Source organism: Antennarius striatus, chromosome 8 (assembly GCF_040054535.1).
Source record: "Antennarius striatus isolate MH-2024 chromosome 8, ASM4005453v1, whole genome shotgun sequence".
Taxonomy (NCBI): Eukaryota; Metazoa; Chordata; class Actinopteri; order Lophiiformes; family Antennariidae; genus Antennarius; species Antennarius striatus.
In genome coordinates this window covers 11,530,538-11,549,287 of record NC_090783.1, presented here as the reverse complement: position 1 = coordinate 11,549,287, position 18,750 = coordinate 11,530,538, and the positions used below count along the sequence as shown (strand labels likewise).

At 40.1% G+C, this 18,750-nt stretch overlaps 1 protein-coding gene across 1 annotated transcript in view; it reads right to left on the bottom strand.

Annotated features, from left to right (window-relative positions):
• The window catches only part of LOC137600387 (glycine receptor subunit beta-like), an 86,972-nt gene extending 68,807 nt beyond the window's left edge, over positions 1–18,165 (bottom strand). Inside the window, exons 1-4 of the mRNA XM_068321993.1 lie at positions 18,041–18,165; positions 17,104–17,210; positions 6,078–6,145; positions 541–767 (exon numbers count right to left, since the gene is read on the bottom strand). Coding sequence (XP_068178094.1) covers positions 541–767; positions 6,078–6,145; positions 17,104–17,210; positions 18,041–18,165 — 527 coding nt within the window. The remainder of the gene's footprint in view (positions 1–540; positions 768–6,077; positions 6,146–17,103; positions 17,211–18,040) is intronic.
• Positions 18,166–18,750: the final 585 nt, after the last annotated feature.

Below are 18,750 nucleotides of genomic sequence, written 5' to 3'. Positions count from 1 at the left end.
AAGCTATGCCGGGTGACAAAGTTCTCGCACAGCCTCAGGCCATGAACATCCGTCTATGACCACTGCTTTCCATTATAAAGAACTGAATTTCTTGTGAGACTAAAATACACAACAATAAAAACTACTCATTGTTTGGGATTAATTACGTAACAGGTGGAAATATTTCTGAATAATTCTCAATGACTATCTGAAAGCACCCAGAGAGAAACTTCATGTATACATTTATTTACTTTATGTGTTTATGTTGAAATAAAATTCAGCAAACAGAAAAGCCTAACAAAAGTGAATCCTTCAAGATCAAAAAAGGTCTTGAACAGGTGATCACTGTGTTCTCCATCAGACAGAGACCAGGAAACATGATCCCTAATTTGAGAACCTGAAAAGGTGAACACGGTACCATTGGAAAGAAATTTGTTTCATTCAAACAAGGACAAATACATTTATCTAAGCATATGCATAAGAACAACCTCCCATTTTGGATCACAGCTGGGTAATTAAGTCACACGTTAAGGTTTTGCTAATTGATGTTGGTGTGCATACCTCATACTGATCAAGACATCTCCATTTCTGAATATGAAGAGCAGAATGTTGTCCTGTGTGACATCGTGGAAGTTTGCATTTTTCTCATTGGCAAAGAAAAGGTCTGGTTTCCACAAGCACTGAAACATGTTGGGGTCAACAGTCAGTGCCTCACTCTTAAAGTCAGTAGGAAGTCGCAGACGTGGGTCATTCCATCTTTGACGAAGAAATATGTTCACTCTGTAATCCTGCAGAGAGAGACATTGTCTCAGTGACATGCGGTCAGGGGAGAAAAAAAATGGAAAATGGAATAAATAAATTAAATACTAATATTTATCCAGCGATGTGTATTATAAACTTATTTTCCGTTTAACGTCACCAATTTTAGGTTATTTTTACTCAAAATCGCTGAATTTTCACATTTACCGCTGAAATAAGGAACAGAGCCCTGCGGTGAGGCACCAGCCAGCCGTGCTCACCATGGATTGTGCAATAGCTCAGATAGCTGTGCTGGTATGCTATACAGTGAGACCGTAATGCTATCTCTCTATATGTCGCTACTAAAATGTTCAAACATGTTTGCTCTATAAACTAAATTCCAGTAATTTAGCTAATGTATATAATGTAGTGGTTTTTTTTGCAACAGCTGCATGTGTGTAACTTCTTTCTTGAGTTGAGCAGTCCTGAAACCGCTGTTAAAAGGCACTAGGTGAGGCACAAAAATTCCCGGCCTCGTGGATAGGGGGCGCTGGTGATCCCAGGGATGCGTCTTGGGACTCCTCAGCCGAAGAATAAGTGAATGCAGGCTACGATCTACATTAAGTCAAGTGCAGCATTTTTCTTTTTCCGCTCGCCTATTCAAATGAAGGATTAGAGGGAGCGGCGCATGGACCTCATTTACAAGTAAACCTTACATATTAACAGGTAGGTAACAACATTACGTTTTTTTAATCAAATGTGCTTATTTATATGTTACAGTTTGTATGTGTAAATAATTCTGCAATGAGACTTTAACATAACCCACTCCCTGTTGCTAATTAAGTGGTGAATAAACTTAGGTTCATATTTTTGTAAATCTGATCACGTGATCATGATGATGTCAGTGCCATGAACTCACAGCACGTCACTGCATTGTCTTATTAACCAGGTCTATCGGTGATTCTGCATATCATCTACATTCTGCTGTTTTACGACTGTCATTCCCAGCCTTTTATATCTCTTGGGAAATCAAACCTTTCTTTTGTTAGAATAATGTATATAAGTTATCTCATATTTACTCTTTTATATTCCTTTATTCGTTGTATTACACCCCATGACCATATAAATGTTTATGTCTGTGTGTAAGTGTTTTGCTATGTATTGAGTTATTTTTTCAGGGAGACAACAATAGCAATGGGATCACTGGAGTGATAGTAGAGGTCCCTTGAGCAGGGCGTGACCTCTGAACTGCTAGTCAGGAATGTGCCTGGTTGTTTTCTTTTAAGGAGATTTTTTTTTTGGATTTTTGCGAAAACACTAGGATGTCATAAAAAGAAGAATTATTAACTCTTTAATGGCATCATTTCACAGGTGTTGTTTTACTGTTGTTTCTCTGCCCCATCCCTTAGAAATATAATGTAAACAGGGAACTCCCCAAGCGGAAAAAGGAGAGAGTTCGGCAGAGACATTTCGAGAACAGGTTGGAGATCCATAAATGAGCACATCTCTGTCTATTCTACTCGCGAGTAAAAAATATAAACTGTTGTCTTCTCCTTTTTGTGAGTGTGTTTTAAATGTTCTAGGTTGTTTAAACCTGACATTAATTTGGTCCTTCGAGGCGGATGCCATTATACCTAAGGATTCCAGCGGGTGACGAGGACACCGGAAAGACCGTGGCCACGGCAGGCTAGCCTAGGAGCTGCCTATTAGATCCTTTCCAGGACTGGCCTCAAAATCACCAGCTGGGATCCACGGGTTGACGGTATTTCGAGAGAGGGAAGACAACAGTGGTGAGTTAAAGTTTCTTTAAAGAATAAGTGAATGACTGAGGATCATTGTGAAGTGAAAAGAAAAACCCTGAAAATACTAGTCCGACAAATTCCATGTGAATTGGGGGACGGCGGAGTCCGACAAATTCCGTATAAAATAGAGGATGGCAGAGTCCTGCAAAATAGATGCTTAAATTCCGTGAAACAAACGTTTTGAGAGAGTGAGAGTGTGAATGGAAATAAAATACCACTAGGTATTTTATTTCATACTAAAACAGTAGGATTGTAAGCAGCAGACTGGCGTGGATGCAAAGGCAAGAATTCTCCACTCGAAAGAGTTGAAGTGAGAATTACCACAACAGAAAATTGTTTTGCTGCCCTACTGACAGAAAACCAGTTTTTAGAGCACCCTAGGTGTTGACAGACTGGACTAAATGTTCTAAAAATGGGGCAAAGAATAAGTAAAATAAAACCCCAAAATACACTGCAGTGTAAAGATTGGAAACTTATCAAAAAACAGGATCCTAAAAAGGTTTAAAATTTAAGACAGATGATAATAGAGGATAGTATATATTGGAGGTCAATTAAACGCATAAAAATAGCAGCGCTTCATGAAGCAATAATAATAATAATAATAATAATAATAATAATATTATTAATAATAATAAAGGGTAGCTACAAAATACTGGGGAAAAATAGATAAAAGTAATAACGAAAGAAAAAGTATAAAGACAAAGTAAGAAAAGGAAAGAATTAGCACATATATTCCATTGAAATAAAATGGGCATATGAATGTATAAATTATATAAGTAATTGATATAAACTTTGTGGTGAGTCTTTCAGTGTCTGGTATACAGTATATTCTCTGTATACTATAGGGGAGAGCTTCTCAGTATGAAAGTGTTATGCCAGCCACCTGGCTGAAATAAGGTCACCCAAATTTAGTGTGTGTTTGATAAGATCCAATTATATGGGTATGGGCAGATCAGTGTCAGTGTGCATTGTGTGACCGATAAGCCCATTGAAAGTATAAGTATGAAATTTATATTACCCATTGAGTCAATTCAAATTATGGGGTAAAAATGTGGTTATAAATGTTTTATTTTGGCACCATATCATAAAAAGGGGTTTACATAATTGGGAATATTGCACAGAAATAATTTAGAAAGTTTGAGCATGTTGATAAGAGAAAATAGTGAAAGAAAAGAAACAGGAGGAGTTGGAAGAGGTGGAGCTAGAACATGTCAGGATGTTGATGTTGTGGGAAGGAAGGACACATAGTTAGAGATTGTCCTGATAAGGTAAGAGAAGTTTAAGATTGACTAAAAGAATGTGATTCGTGGACTGAAAAAAAAAATAGAGGAAGACTTTAAAGTGGAATGTGAGACAAAAGAAGTTCTTATAAACTTACAAGATTTGTTTTTGATGGATGGAGTAAAACCAGAAACATTGCTAATGGTAAATGGAAAACCTGTGACTTTGTTCTGTGACACTGGTGCACGAAGAATGATATGTAAGGAGTCTATTCCAGACTCCAGACAGAGTAACCAGAGCGTGATAGTGAGATCTGCTAATGGCAAAATGTCCGCTGTACCACAATTAGAACCTGTTTGGTTGAGAGATCCCCAAGGACAGTCCTGTCAGATGTCCATATTAATGTTTCCTGATTGTCCAGTAAATCTATTAGGCCGTGATGGTCTGCTATTGCTAGGATTAGCATTAGTGCCAAGTTTTGAGGGAAACATTGTAGTAAAGAGAAAAGCAGAGCTGCAAAAAGGAGACATTTCTGTTCTCCAGGAAACAGGTGAACTGTCTTATTATTACTTCCTTGATGTTCCAAATAAAAAACCTCATGAGAACCACAGCTCTGATGACAGAGGGAGAAAAGATGGCATCAAAACCACAAGACAAAATGTCAGAGAAGGATCTACACATCACACTCTGGTGCAAAGTCACACCAGGCCCTGATGAGAATTATGAAAAGAGTTTAACTAAAGCCACACCAGCAAGAGTCACTGTAACTTATGTCTATTCAGATGGAGAGTCTAATACAGCTGCAGCAGTAAAGTTGTTATTACCAGAGACTTACTGTCATTGACACAGGATGCATATGAAGGTATAAAACCAGTTATTAATAATTTAACAGCTGCAGGTTTGATAATGAAATGTAATGATTCGCCATACAATACTCCAGTTTTCCAAGTAAAAAAAAAAAAAAAAAAGGAAGTAGTGTCTGTAGGATGGCGCATGGTTCAAGATTTACAGGCCGTAAATAATGCTGTCAGAGCACCATGCGTCCCAGACCTTTACACTTTGTTAAAATTCACTCCGAACAGATACCAAAGTGTTCACTGTTGTAGACATCAGTAATGCATTTTTCTCTATACCTGTTGATAAACAGTCAGCTTTGGTTTGCATTTCAACTGCCCCATGGGTATTGAGAGAGTTTAATCATTTACTCTCAGACAATGAGTGCCAGTATGGCAAAATTACAACCTCCAGGAAATAGCCAAATGCTGATTTATGTGGATGATGTTTTGCAAGCATCACCAGACGAAGAAACATGTAAAAGAGATATAGTGGCCTTATTGAAACATTTGGCAGAGGAGGGACATAAAGTGAGTAAAAATAAATTACAGATGTGTAAACAACAGGTGAAATACTTGGGACATAATCTGAGTGCAGGAGGAAGAACCATTGTAGAAGACAGGAAAACTACAATTCTTCAATCGCGTAAACCACACAGTATAAGCAGATGATGTCATTTTTAGGCTTGATAAATTATTGCAGAAATTGGGTGCCAAACTATGTGGAAATAACCTCAACTTTGAGTAAAATGATGTATGATGAAGACCTTAAAATAGCACCTCTAAAATGGACAGTAGAGGCTGAAGATGCCTTTTGTAAAATAAAGCAAACTCTGGTATCTAGCACTGGACTCTAGCCTTGCCAGATTACAGTAAACCTTTTATTCAGATGGTAGATTGTAAAAGTCATTTTATGACCTCAGTTTTGGTACAACAATATGGAGATAAAATGAAGCCAATAGCGTATGCCTCATCTAAATTGGACAGTGTAGCATGTGCATTGCCACACTGTGTTAAAGTAGTCATTGCAGCATCCATGGCTGTGGAAACAAGCACTACGATAGACTTGTTTGATCCTTTAATTCCTGACATCCTTAATTATATAAGGAGCAGTATGAAAGGCCTTGTCAGATAAATTATAAAAACAGTAAAAATTTACATTCTTTAGGGCTAAGGCTGGGCGATATGACCTCAAAATATCCTACATTTTTAAAAGTTTTATTTCATAATGATTCATGAATGCGATGCTTATTTATTATTATTTATATTATTATTTATTATCTTATTTATTCTATGTATCCATACTTCACACTGTAATAATAATAAGTTATAAAAGTACTAAATTCAAAGTTATTTAACATTAAGTGTTAATCTAAAGTCAAACTCTGTGTGTGTGTGTGTGTGTGTGTGTGTGTGTGTGTGTGTGTGTGTGTGTGTGTGTGTGTGTGTGTGTGTGTGTGTGTGTGTGTGTGTGTGTGTGTGTGTGTGTGTGTGTGTGTGTCACCATTGTAGTCTCTTGGATTGACCCAAAGCTGTTGATAAAGATGTTCACCCTGGACTCAACAGGGATGCCTGAAATACACAAGCACACAGTGGAGAATCTTGAGAGGATAAAGGAGCAGCTTCTTCTACAATAGGAAGCGAAACATGGTAGTAACAGTCACAACCAATCCATTACTGACAAACTGCTTAAGATACTACTTTGACATTGACCTTCTAATCTAAATTTATATTTAAGTCTTACCTTTGGGTTATCGGTGTTAAAATGACTGCATGTGTGACAACCGTGAGTGGGACAGTGTGTTTGTGTAGTACAGCAAGCAGCACTGCAGAGCTATGTGATGAGATGGAGTGTAGACCGCGCCTGCCTTGTATGACAGTATGATGCAGACCAGTAACGTGCGGTCAGGGGAGGCAGGTGAGGCCCTGCCTCACCTGCCATCATGAAAGAAAAAAATGGAAAATGAAATAATTAAATAAAATACTAATATTTATCCAGCGATGTGTATTATAAACTTATTTTCCGTTTAATGTAACCAATTTGAGGTTATTTTTACTCCATATCGATGAATTTTCACATTTACCACTGAAATACTGAGTAGAAACCTGCGGTGAGGCACCAGCCAGCCATGCCTCACTATGGATTGCGCAATAGCTCAGATAGCTGGGCTGGCACGCTATACAGTGAGACCGTAATACTACCTCTCTATATGTTGCTATTAAAATGTTCAAACACGTTTGCTCTATAAACTAAATTCCAGTAATTTAGCTAATGTATGTAATGCCCAGTGTTTTTTTGTCAACAGTTGAATGTGTGTAACGTTCTACTTGAGTTGAGCGGTCCTGAAACCGCTGTTAAAAGGCACTTGGTGAGTTACAAAAATACCCGGCCTCATGGATAGGGGACGCTGGTGATCCCAGGGATGCGTCTTGGGACTCCTCATCCGAAGAATAAGTGAATGCAGGCTACGATCTACATTAAGTCAAGTGCAGCAATTTTTTTCCCACTCGCCTATTCAAATGGAGGATTACATATTACAAACTGAAAGAAGATACGGACAATTTCTACAAACAGGTTATTAATGTGTTTGTTCAGAGGGAGCAGTGCATGGACTTCATTTTCAAGTAAACCTGACATATTAACAGGTAGGTAACAACGTTACATTTTTTTAATCAAATATGCTTATTTGTGTGTTACAGTTTGTATGTGTAAATAATTCTGCAATGAGACTTTAACATAACCCACTCACTGTTGCTAATTAAGTGGTGAATAAGCTACACTGTAGGTTGATATTTTTGTAAATCTGATCACATGACCATGATGACTCTGGTGCCTCACCAGCCATGAACCTCACCGCACGTCACCGATGCAGACATACCAAAGCGGAAGAATTTCCCTTCATCTTATCGTATATTTTAACCCTATTCAAATAAATTTATGAATTGAGGGACTTTTCTGTCTGGATTACAGTTATGGTACTTTACTTTGAGCTTTGGAACATTTTAAATCTGTGAAACATTTCTTTTTTTCTGGTCAACTGTTTTGTTGTTGCTATTGCCTGTCCATCTTCTGGGAATTGTAAATTTATAATAATGTTTTTGCATTATTTACAACCCTTCCAATAAATTTAATTCGATCACTGCATAAATGTTAAAACAGAATACAGTCATTTGTAACCAAACTGTCTTTACTGTAAGGTTAAAACACTGGAACATTCAAAACACTCACAAAAAGGAGAAGACAACAGTTTTTATTTTTACTCGCGAGGAGAACGGACAACCTTTTACAAGACATTCCGGCAGATTATTTTACCCCCCTCTTGTGATTTTTAGGTTGACAGTTTTAACAGTAAACTCAAGTCCATTCTTGATTCAGTTGCCCCTTTAAAACTGAAAAAAAAAAAAATTCTAATCCAACACCTCCCTGGATAAATGGAGAAGTCAAAAAAGAAAAGAGAAGAGAAAAAAGAGAAACTGTAGGATAGCTGAGAGACGATGGAGGAAAAACAAATTAACCAACGACTACCAAATTTACCATGAACAGATGATTTTCTATAATAAGACAATAAAGCAATCAAGACAAGCACATTTTTCTAAACTCATCAGTGACAACTGTGACGACCCAAAACTTATTTTTTCAACAATTGATTGTTTAATCAATCCCGTTTTTAATAACACAAATACCATGTCATCCTACTGTGAGGAAAATGCAGCCCATTTTAATACTAAAATTGATACCATAAGGTCAAACTTCTCCCACTGTCAAACCTTGGATTGTAATACCAATGAACCTCTCATTACAAGTGAGGAAACACTTGAGAAATTTGTCTTGGTTGATGCTGAGATGTTGATAAAGGTTATTTCTCAGCTTAAACCCATAACCTGCGTTTTAGATCCCATCCCCACATCCTTCTTTAAATCAGTTTATGGCTTATTGGACCATGATTTGCTCAACATTATTAATTGTTCGCTTCAGAGGGGTTTTTTCCCATCCTCTCTCTAAACTGCAATAGTTAAACCCACTCCGAAGAGAAAAATTTAGATCCATCAGTCCTCAGTAATTACAGACCTGTATCCAATCTGCCATTTTTTAAGTAAGATTTTAGAAAAACTTGTTTTTAATCAGCTGAATGATTTTTTAAACTCTCGTAATATTTTTGAAAAATACTAATCTGGTTTTCGGGCCAAACACAATACAGAGACGGCATTAACAAAAATTGTCAATGATTTAAGGGGCAATATGGACATAAAGAAACTTTCCTGTTTTGCTTGACCTCAGTGCAGCGTTCGACACGGTTGACCACGCAATTCTCATGGACAGACTTTACACCCTGATTGGCATCTCTGGTACTGTTAAATTGTTTCACGTCATATCTTACTGGAAGATAATTTTTTTATAAGCATGGACGACTATTCCTCTAAGAGCTATGAACTGAAGTGTGGTGTCCCCCAAGGCTCAATTTTAGGTCCAACTCTTTTTAATTTTTATATGTTACCGTTGGGGGATGTCATCAGGAGGCATGACATTAATTTCCATAGTTATGCTGATGACACACAGCTTTACATAGCTGTGACCCCTGATAACACTGAGCCAATAGATGCCCTTTTAAAATGCATTTTAAATATTAAGTTATGGATGGCAGGTAACTTCTTACAGCTCCACCAGGACAAAACAGAAGTACTTTTCATTGGTCCTGAAGCACACCGAGTAAAACTTAATTTAAAACTCAAAGCCCTGGCTTTTAAGTCATCTGAGCAGGTAAAAAACCTTGGTGTTATTCTAGATTCTAAATTGAATTTTAATGCTCTTATCAAAAGTATGGTTAAGAGTAGATTTCATCATCTAAAGAACATTGCCAGGGTAAGACCATTTTTATCTCGCACCAACACAGAGACGCTAATGCATGCTTTTATTACTTGTAAAATTGATTACTGCAACGCTCTTCTTTCTGGTCTCTCCAAAAAAAGCACTACTCCATTACAACATCTCCAAAACTCAGCTGCATGAGTTCTTGACGAGGACCAGAAAGAGAGCTCACATTACACCAATTTTAAAGTCTCTGCACTGGTTACGTGTACGCTTCAGAATCGATTTTAAGATCCTTTTAATGGTTTTTAAATCTCTTAACGGTCTTGGTCCTAATTATTTATCTGATTTGCTTTTAACATACACACCCTCTAGATCTGTCAGGTCTTCAAGCACTGCCCTTTTGATTACACCAAAAGTTTTAACCAAAACATATGCGAGGCCTCCTTTTACCACTATGGCCCACATTTGTGGAACAGTTTGCCTGAGGACCTGAGGAAAATAGAGTCTGTGGAAATTTTTAAAAGCAAACTCAAGACCCACCTTTTTAACTTGGCTTTTAACTAAAAATTTATTTTTCTCTTTATTTATTTACTTTTTTCTTTAAAGTACTACTTTTAACGTTTTAGTCTAGCTGTGTGTGTGTTGGGGATGAGGGGGGGATTTTTCCTGTGTAAACTGTTTTTATATTGTTTTTATGTAAAGCACTTTGGGCTACTCACTTTGTATAAAAAGCACTTTATAAATAAAGTTTGATTGATTAAGATGGGCTCAGTTACAGATCTCTACCCCGCTCTGAGCATCCCAGCCGAACCTTCTATTTTTATTGCGTTTGTGTCACATCTCGGGTCTAATAGTTTTGTTTTCTTTCTTGCTAACATATCTTGTCATTTCAGATTCTACCCTCATTTGCAGTCAGCTCATTCCACTCACTTGTCCTCTCTCCACACACCTGCAGCCACTCCCCAATCTGCCTCTACGCTTCAAATGCCAGCTCAGCCTTCTGTTTTCTGCCAGATTGTTTAGTGTCCACCCTGACTCTCCAGCCTACGTATCCTGTCTGTTTTATGACCGTGTATGAATCCCGTCTGCTCTCTTGACCCACCCTGTTGCCTGCTCCTCACCTGATTTGTCTGCCTGGTTTGATGATTGCTTCGTGCCTGACCCTGCCTGATTCTGGACTCTCCCATTTTGCCTGTCATTTATTGGATACCTCTGCCTACTGGACTGATTCCTTGGAACCTGACCCCAGCCTGTATAATTAAACCCTTTTTTGAGACTTTACCCGCCTGCTACTCTGTCGTGCTTTTGGGTCCCCCTTGCCAGTCGTGTTTGAGTCCTGACAGTTTGGGCAGTCCCTGTTTACAGTACATATATATGGTGATATTACACCATATATGGTATAATATCACAGAGTAACAACCTTTTTCTGTTACGGTATTTGTTAGACCCACAAACGTAAGAACTACAAATGTAATAACCCCACAAACATAATAAAAAATTGCAGTTTTAAATGTAATAATCCCACAAATGTAATAACATTCCCACAAACATAATACCATCACCTATCACAAACGTAATACCTAATTTCCCACAAACATAATAATTATTACGTTTGTGAGAATTTATTACATTTGTGGGATGGTAAAAATCTTCACTTCCTGACATTGTAATAACTTCCCACAAATGTAATAAATTAGGAAGTCATGTATGCATGAATATTCATTCATCTTTCTTTTCTTCCTGTTTATTGTCATCCTTTGGATACTTGCCTCTATAGAATGATCAAATGTTCCAGTTACACATCGTAGTAGTTCCAGATTAAATGATGTTTGATTACAAATACAAGCAGAGCAAAAGCGCATAATTACTGCTGCTATATACAAAATCAGTGCTTTGAAATGTCTGTTTATTAAGCCCTAAGTGTTTAAGCCAGTGGCTCTTAACCTTGTTGGAGGTACCAAATCCTGCCGGTTTCATATGCTCACTCACAGAACCCTTCTAATAAAAAATAAATAAATTAAAATTTAAGACATAAGTATATGTTTTACTGGTGTATTTAATGAATTGTGCATTAATGTCACCTTTTTCAAAAAACAAAACCAAGACGGTGCATGAACTCACATGAAATGACCTACCTGCAATTCAGTGTGACTTCTGCTGTTGTTATTGAGAAACCAGTCCAGATATGTGTGGCTTCACCTTGGCAAGTGCTACACTTATGTCATTTTCACAGGAAAGTTTCTTTTGTTTTCCATGCAGCTTAAGGAAGTGTTCTTTTATTATTGCCAGTACGAGACTAGAGTTGCTCAACTTGACATTGCAAATCATGCAGAACGCTGACTCCCATCACATTCCGTTATACAGTACATGTAAATTCACGTTGCACATATTCGTCCCACCACTTTATTTTTTTTGATCAACATAGTTACTATGAATTAAAATATTAAGAAAGCAATCAGATGACGTACCATCATGACAGGCATAAATCGACTACTCAGTGCCCAAAATCCCATGTAGCACAGGTAGGCTAATCGATGAAGCATGATCATCTGCAGCCAGTGATGGCTAAGGGGGACGTGTCATCACGAATTGACACGATGTGTCAGACGTATACAATGATTTGTGTATGTTCGGCAAAAACACCCAACACATCGTGTCGGGTGTTTTGTCTTGACCTCCGTCTCCACCGAACCCCTGAGACCGACTCACTGAATCCCTAGGGTTCGATCAAACCCAGATTAAGAACCACTGGTTTAAGCCCTTAATAAATAAAAATTGACTGATTGATTGATTGATATAATTTACTATAGCAACTCTATAACAAGCTTCAGTATAAACTTGATATTACTTATTCTAATTAAGTAATGTAAATGAAATATCTGGATAAAATTCTAATTATGATTGATTTATTTTGAATAGGAATATGAATGATATCAGCTAAGAAAGTAAGAACACAGAGGTGCCGATAACACTGAAGTATACTGAAAAAGTATACTGAAAAAATTGACATACTCATAGATTGACATACTCATAGATACATCGGTGTGTCTATGAGCAAGATAGCTGTGTTCCATATTGGAACATGTATTTAGAAACATACTGTATATGTCTTTTAATCTTTGACACACAAAGAACATTTTTGAACCTTCTCAGTTTAAAGCTCCTGAGCTTGAAAACAAACTAGCCAACAATTGGCTTATCTTTCAATAACTTCATAACAATCACGTTTAAAACAGATGGTTTAAAACACGGAACTGTTATTACAGTTTTGAACTGTAGCAACAATCCAACGTAAATAATCACTGTGACTTCCAAAAAAAGTCTTTCACCTTGTAAAGCCCAAAGGCGAGGTGCGAAAGACTCATCCAAGCTCTCATCCACTGTTTATTGTTTGAGAAAAGTTCCTTAATTCTTAGTGCTAAACCGCTGTTTTGACCTGCTGTCTTATACAGCTTCATGACATTGATATCTTGGTCACAGTTTGTGTCCATACCAAGACACATAATGAATTCCTGATATATATCTTGGGAAGGTGTCTTCTAGTTAATTCTCTGAACAGAGGATACACTCTGTTGAAAGCACCAATCATGGACATGTCTTAGTTTAGGGCGTGCCCAATAATCATGGACAAAATCTCTGCTGGAGGTGTGGGACTTCTCTCTTGAGGTATGTCGAAATGATCAGAATAGCATGCGTCAACATCATCACTGTTGTCTTCATTGCCCTGATTAGAAGATGCTGCCACTGTACTATCAATCCTTTCAGCCTCACTAGATTTGGAGAGTTCAGGATCACTAAGATTAGAGAATATGACCTCTTGGAGATCGCTGATGTGGTGGAAAGTTTTTAATATAATAAAATAATAAAATAATTTTTTCATTCATTCATCTTCTAACCCGCTTAATCCGCAAACGCAGGTCGCGGGTAATACAATAATATAACAAAATAATATCATTTAATTGAACCAAAGATCTGGAGTGTTGTGTGTGTCATATTATTCAGCTCTTGTGAAGGTGCCCCCGGGATTTCTCGAGGTCATGAAGACGCTGCATGAAAATAATTCCTGTTAGACCATATTTGGAAATGCTTGCATGACTGTGGGTATCCTTGGAAGAAGTTAGACACTGACAGAAGCAGCTAGCCAGATCATTTCATATGCTATACCTGAAATTAGAATGTATGTTTCTGCACAGGGACATCCAAAGAATGTCTGCAGCAGATCCTCACAGGGTTCGCGTGACTAATTATATTATGTCATCAAATAGTTTTGTGAAACTGTCGACTTGATATTTTTGGTAACGTCTGGAGGTCATGACATACCAACTGAAAGCCCGTAAAGAACTGGTTGAAAGCAGATGGGCCGAGGTTAATACCTCCCCCTAGTCACACCTTTAGGGTATAAAAAGATATGTGATCCATTTTCTAGTTGGTACTTGACGTTTTGTCCTGTACCCAGAATGTTCTGCAACAACACACCGGAGGACTTTTTCATCGTCTCCAGAGCTCTCATCATGCTTAGATAAATATTTGTTGAACCTGTCTGTCTGTCAATATCATCGATGATATTATTGGACTCATACTCAACCTGTGGATGATATTATTGTACTGCTACTCAACCTATACATGATTTGAATTGACAAAATAAATATCTTGTGTTTAATACACTGTCTCCTGTCCTTAAGAAAAACGAAACCCCCACCACATTGGCATTACTTAGACTAGAAGGGTTGGAAAGGTCACATTGAGTCCTCCAATGGGAGGGCAATCTCTCATTTTTTTCCTCCTGAATCGACTCAATGATATGGCTTACTGTACTGAGCCACTTAAACTAACATAATGCTCGCCATGTCCTTCTGCAATTTGACCAAGAATTAAAAAGGGCAAATCTTCCTCGTAAAAGTTTGAAGGTGATTTTAGAGTTGTTGCATCTAGACTAAGGGTTGAAACTATCACTTCTGAACTGTGCATGCATGAGCTAGCCGCAGGTTTTCGTCTGCTCCGTTGTATGTCTTCTTTTTTATCGTTTTTCTTTGTCTTATCTGAGTCTTTACTTTTATTTATTTAACCACAATGGATAGTACTGTGTTCATGTACTCCAGAGAGCAAATGCTGTCCATGAAAGTCAGACGAGAACCTGTGATATGCGATCTCATCCCCACCGAGATCCAGCGGCGTTACAGAGGGAGCCAGGGAGGTAAACAAAAGCAGGCTAGGCTAGCGGCTAGAGCTAACAGCCGCCGGCGGGTCAGACCCTCGGTTCCCTCGGTCATCATGGGGAATGTGAACCCACTGCTCAACAAGGTGGACGAACTGACTGCGCTGTGCAGGACTGAGCAGCGCTACAGGGAAATCAGCTTGTTGGTGTTCTCTGAGACATGGCTGATGTACTTCGTTCATGATGCTAACGTCGGACTGACCGGCTTTTCCTCCGTACGAAACAGACCAGGAAACGAACACCGCCGGCAAGAAGAAGGAAGGTGGTCTGATCGTTTACACGAACAACAGATAGTGTCATCCAGGACATGTGACTGTGAAAACTACGCTGTGCAACCGGAATCTGGAGCTAACAGCTGTTAGCATCAGGCCCTACTACCTGGCGCATGAATTTTCACACGTCATTGTCCTTGCCGTCTACATCCCTCCACGTGCAGACCCAGAGACCGCACGAGAGACCATCTGTACGACCACCTCTGATCTTCGGACCCGGCACCCGGAGGCGCTTGTCATCATCGCGAGGGACTTTAACCACGTCACCTTGGACTCATCTCGCCCCACATTAACCCAGTATGTGAACCGCCCCACACGGAAGAACAGAACCATTGATCTGTTTTGCACGAATGCCAAGGAGGCATACACCGCCACCCCACTCCCCCCACTAGGTAAATCTGACCACAACCTCGTGTGCCTCCAGCCCACCTACATCCTGCTGGTGAAATGGCTGCCAGCAACAACACTGCAGGTCAGGAGGTGGTCCCCGGAAGCAGAGGAAACGCTGAGGGACTGCTTCCAGACCACCAACTGGGATGTCATCGTGGGCTCACATGGGGAGGATGTCGACGGGGCGGCCCAGTGTTTAACGGATTACATGAACTTCTGTGTGGACACCGTGGTCCCTGTCAGGACAGTCAAGTGTTACGCAAACAACAAACCCTGGGTAACCAAGGAAGTGAAGGCTGTCCTGAACAGGAAGAAGCGGGCGTTCAGGAGTGGGAATGAGAAGGAGATGAGGGAGGCCCAGCAGGCAGTGAGACTCTGCCTGAGGGAGGGCAAGGACAACTATAGAAGGAAGCTGGAGAACCAGCTTGGGCGCAACCAGGTGCGGGAAGTCTGGAGTGGCACGAGGGCCATCACCGGATATGGAGAGGGCTGCGGTACAGTGGAGGGGAATGTGGAGCGAGCTGATGAACTTTTTTAATCGGTTCAGCTCCCCCACCACTCCATGCCCCTGTCCCCAGAGTTCCCCCAGCCCAGCTGACCTGACTCCACATGCCTCCTTCTCCCCCTCTCCGTCAAGCTCACCTGCCTCCCCCTCTCCGTCCACCTCACCCATCTACCTCAGTCCAAACCCAGACCTTTTCCCCACCTCAACTGCCAGAACCCCTGGCCAAAGTGATCAACGTGCCACGCCCCCACACATGGCCATCACTGTGGAACAGTTGACGTCTGCGTTGAGGAGGCTTCGCCCAAGGAAGACGGCCAGACCAGACCAGGTCCCCCCAAGACTCCTCAAGGCATGTGCTGCCTAACTGGGTGAACCCCTACACCAGGTCTCCGGCTGAAGAGGGTTCCGTCCCTATGGAAGACATCCTGCATTGTCCCTGTACCCAAGCGGAGACGCCCCACAGAGCTCAACGACTATCGACCAGTTGTTTTCACCTAGAACGTGATGAAGACCCTAGAGCAACTGGTCCTGGAGCTCATGAGTCCCTAGGTGCAGGGCACAATGAACCCTCTCCACTTCACCTACCGGCCACAAGTTGGGGCTGACAACGCCGTCCTGTACCTCCTCCACCGGGCCCTCTCCTACTTGGATGTTGGATGTCGGGAGCTGTACAGTGAGGGTGCTCTTTTTTGACTTCTCGAGCACCTACAACACCATCCAGCCCCAGCTCCTGCAGGACATGGCTGTAGACCCCTATCTCATGAGCTGGATCACGGACTATCTAACAGACCCCAGTGCGTCCGTATGGGGAACTGTCTGTCATCAGTGGTGACCAGCAGCACAGGGGCCCCGCAGGGCATGGTACTCTCCCCCCTTCTCTTCACCCTCTACACGACGGACTTCCAACACAACTCGGATACGTGCCACATGCAGAAGACTCTGTACAGACTGTCCTAGAGAGGAGGACTATGTCTAGGTTTAGATCTAGCTTCAACCTTCCGACCTCTGCCTAAACATAACTCAGTGCATAGCAAGACACACACACACATACACATTTATATGGTCATGGTATGCAGTACAAAGAATAAAGGAATGAGTAAATATGGGATAACTTATGTACGTTATTCTAACATTTACCCAAAATGGTTTTGTAAATGTTACCAGCCAGATGCATTAATAATAAACCTGCATGTACAAAAATAAGTCTTCCTTGGTCTCCCAAATTAAACAACACAATGATAGCTTCACAGCAGTTAATGGAAAATGTATTCTTATTTATAATAAGATGATAGAAGTACAAAAGATTTCTCAGTTCATTTATAGTTTTTATAGCATTACCTTGAAAGTTAGGTCTTATTCTTGGGTCATAACTGACCATGAGGCGGTTCAAGATGTTGGAGGTGGAGTTGGCTGGAACTTGGGCCAAGTCTTCTGGAGACAACTGACTGTAAAATAGGATAAGAAGTAAATGACCAGTTTAATATCCTAACCTAAAGCCATGCATTTATTTAGTATCCACGGTGGCACAGTGGGTAGCGCTGTCGCCTCACAACAGATGTTCAGATCTTGGACAGGGAAGATAAATGGTTTGAGAGAGGAGTGAAAGAGGCCATCCACGTCAAAGTGGAGAAGCCATCTCTGAATAGAGGGGGTGGTCTGCAACATCACCTTTCTCCCATTTATAATCATGTCCTTTCGAAACTCCCAAAAAGATTGTCTCAGCAGATTGACCCAGGTGATGTGTCTCATGCTAATGACCCTCATTAGCATACAAAGGTGTAACTCACATCTCAACAACCCCCCTTGACACCCCCACCTACAATCGTTGAGGAAACAGACAGCTTTTAACAACGGTCGTTGGAATGTGAAAAGCACTGACCACACCCCACAGGGTTTATAAACTGGGACATGATCAGCCACTCTCTGAACTGAAGAGGTCTCTTGGATGAGAGACGAAACGTCTTCAAAAACGTTCTTAATGTCCAGTGGATCGACTCAAACAGCTTTTGGATAACCATGACCTGGATGACTGAGAACCTACACAGATACTGTAAATAATAAGATAAATAGATCGGTCCCGGATTCCTCAATTCCATGTGGTTCCAGGAACGCAACGACCCTAAAGGCCGAGGGGCGCAATGTACAAGCACTTGCACATAATATCTGTATAATGATGGGTTAACGTAAAGATGATAGCACTGATGATAATATTCTTACAATAAAAAAATCTTTAGAGAGTGTGTATCTTAAGAAAAAAAAGTTCATATTTACTCACGATGGACAGACAACTTGCTTCCCTTTCTTGCCCTTCTTTGTGGATTTTCCTTCTTTAGAAGATGTCAGTTGCCAACAAGACAGCAGTAGCAACAGCAACATCCCCAGCTTCAATCCAACAGTCATGGTGTCTAAAAGAGAAAAAAAATGGATTCCTATGAAATGGATGCTTGCTCATATAAAACTTCCTTTGTTTTTGTCCCATTAGTGGCCACGACAGCATGACATTCTTCTTTCATGTTAGATGAACACTCATATTTGTTTGGCAAAAGTTTTCTTTTTTTTTTTTTTAAGCCAGATGCCGTTCTTTTCATAACCCTCTGCATGTAACCAGGCTTGGGACCGGCCTACTGTTGACACTGATAATGTGCCCCAGTAGGACTGCAGATGCCAGGAGTTGAACCTGAGGCAGCATGCATGCTGCATGTATGTGGTGTAACACTGAGCTACAGGATGCCTACTCATATGCTACATATAACACTAACCTTAACAATGTTGCAAACTCATTGACTTTGATTTAAGGGCTTTTATTATTATTAATTGCAGAAAACTTTCTACAAACAAGCTTATCAACTCTCTGTTTAAAGAGTTGCCTTTTTTTTGTGATGTGTTTTCAAAGTCCTTTGACCATCTAATCCTACGTGGCAATGACTTTTGGTCAATGAAGTACAGTATTCTGATTCCGCCAGACATGATGGAAAAAAGGCAATG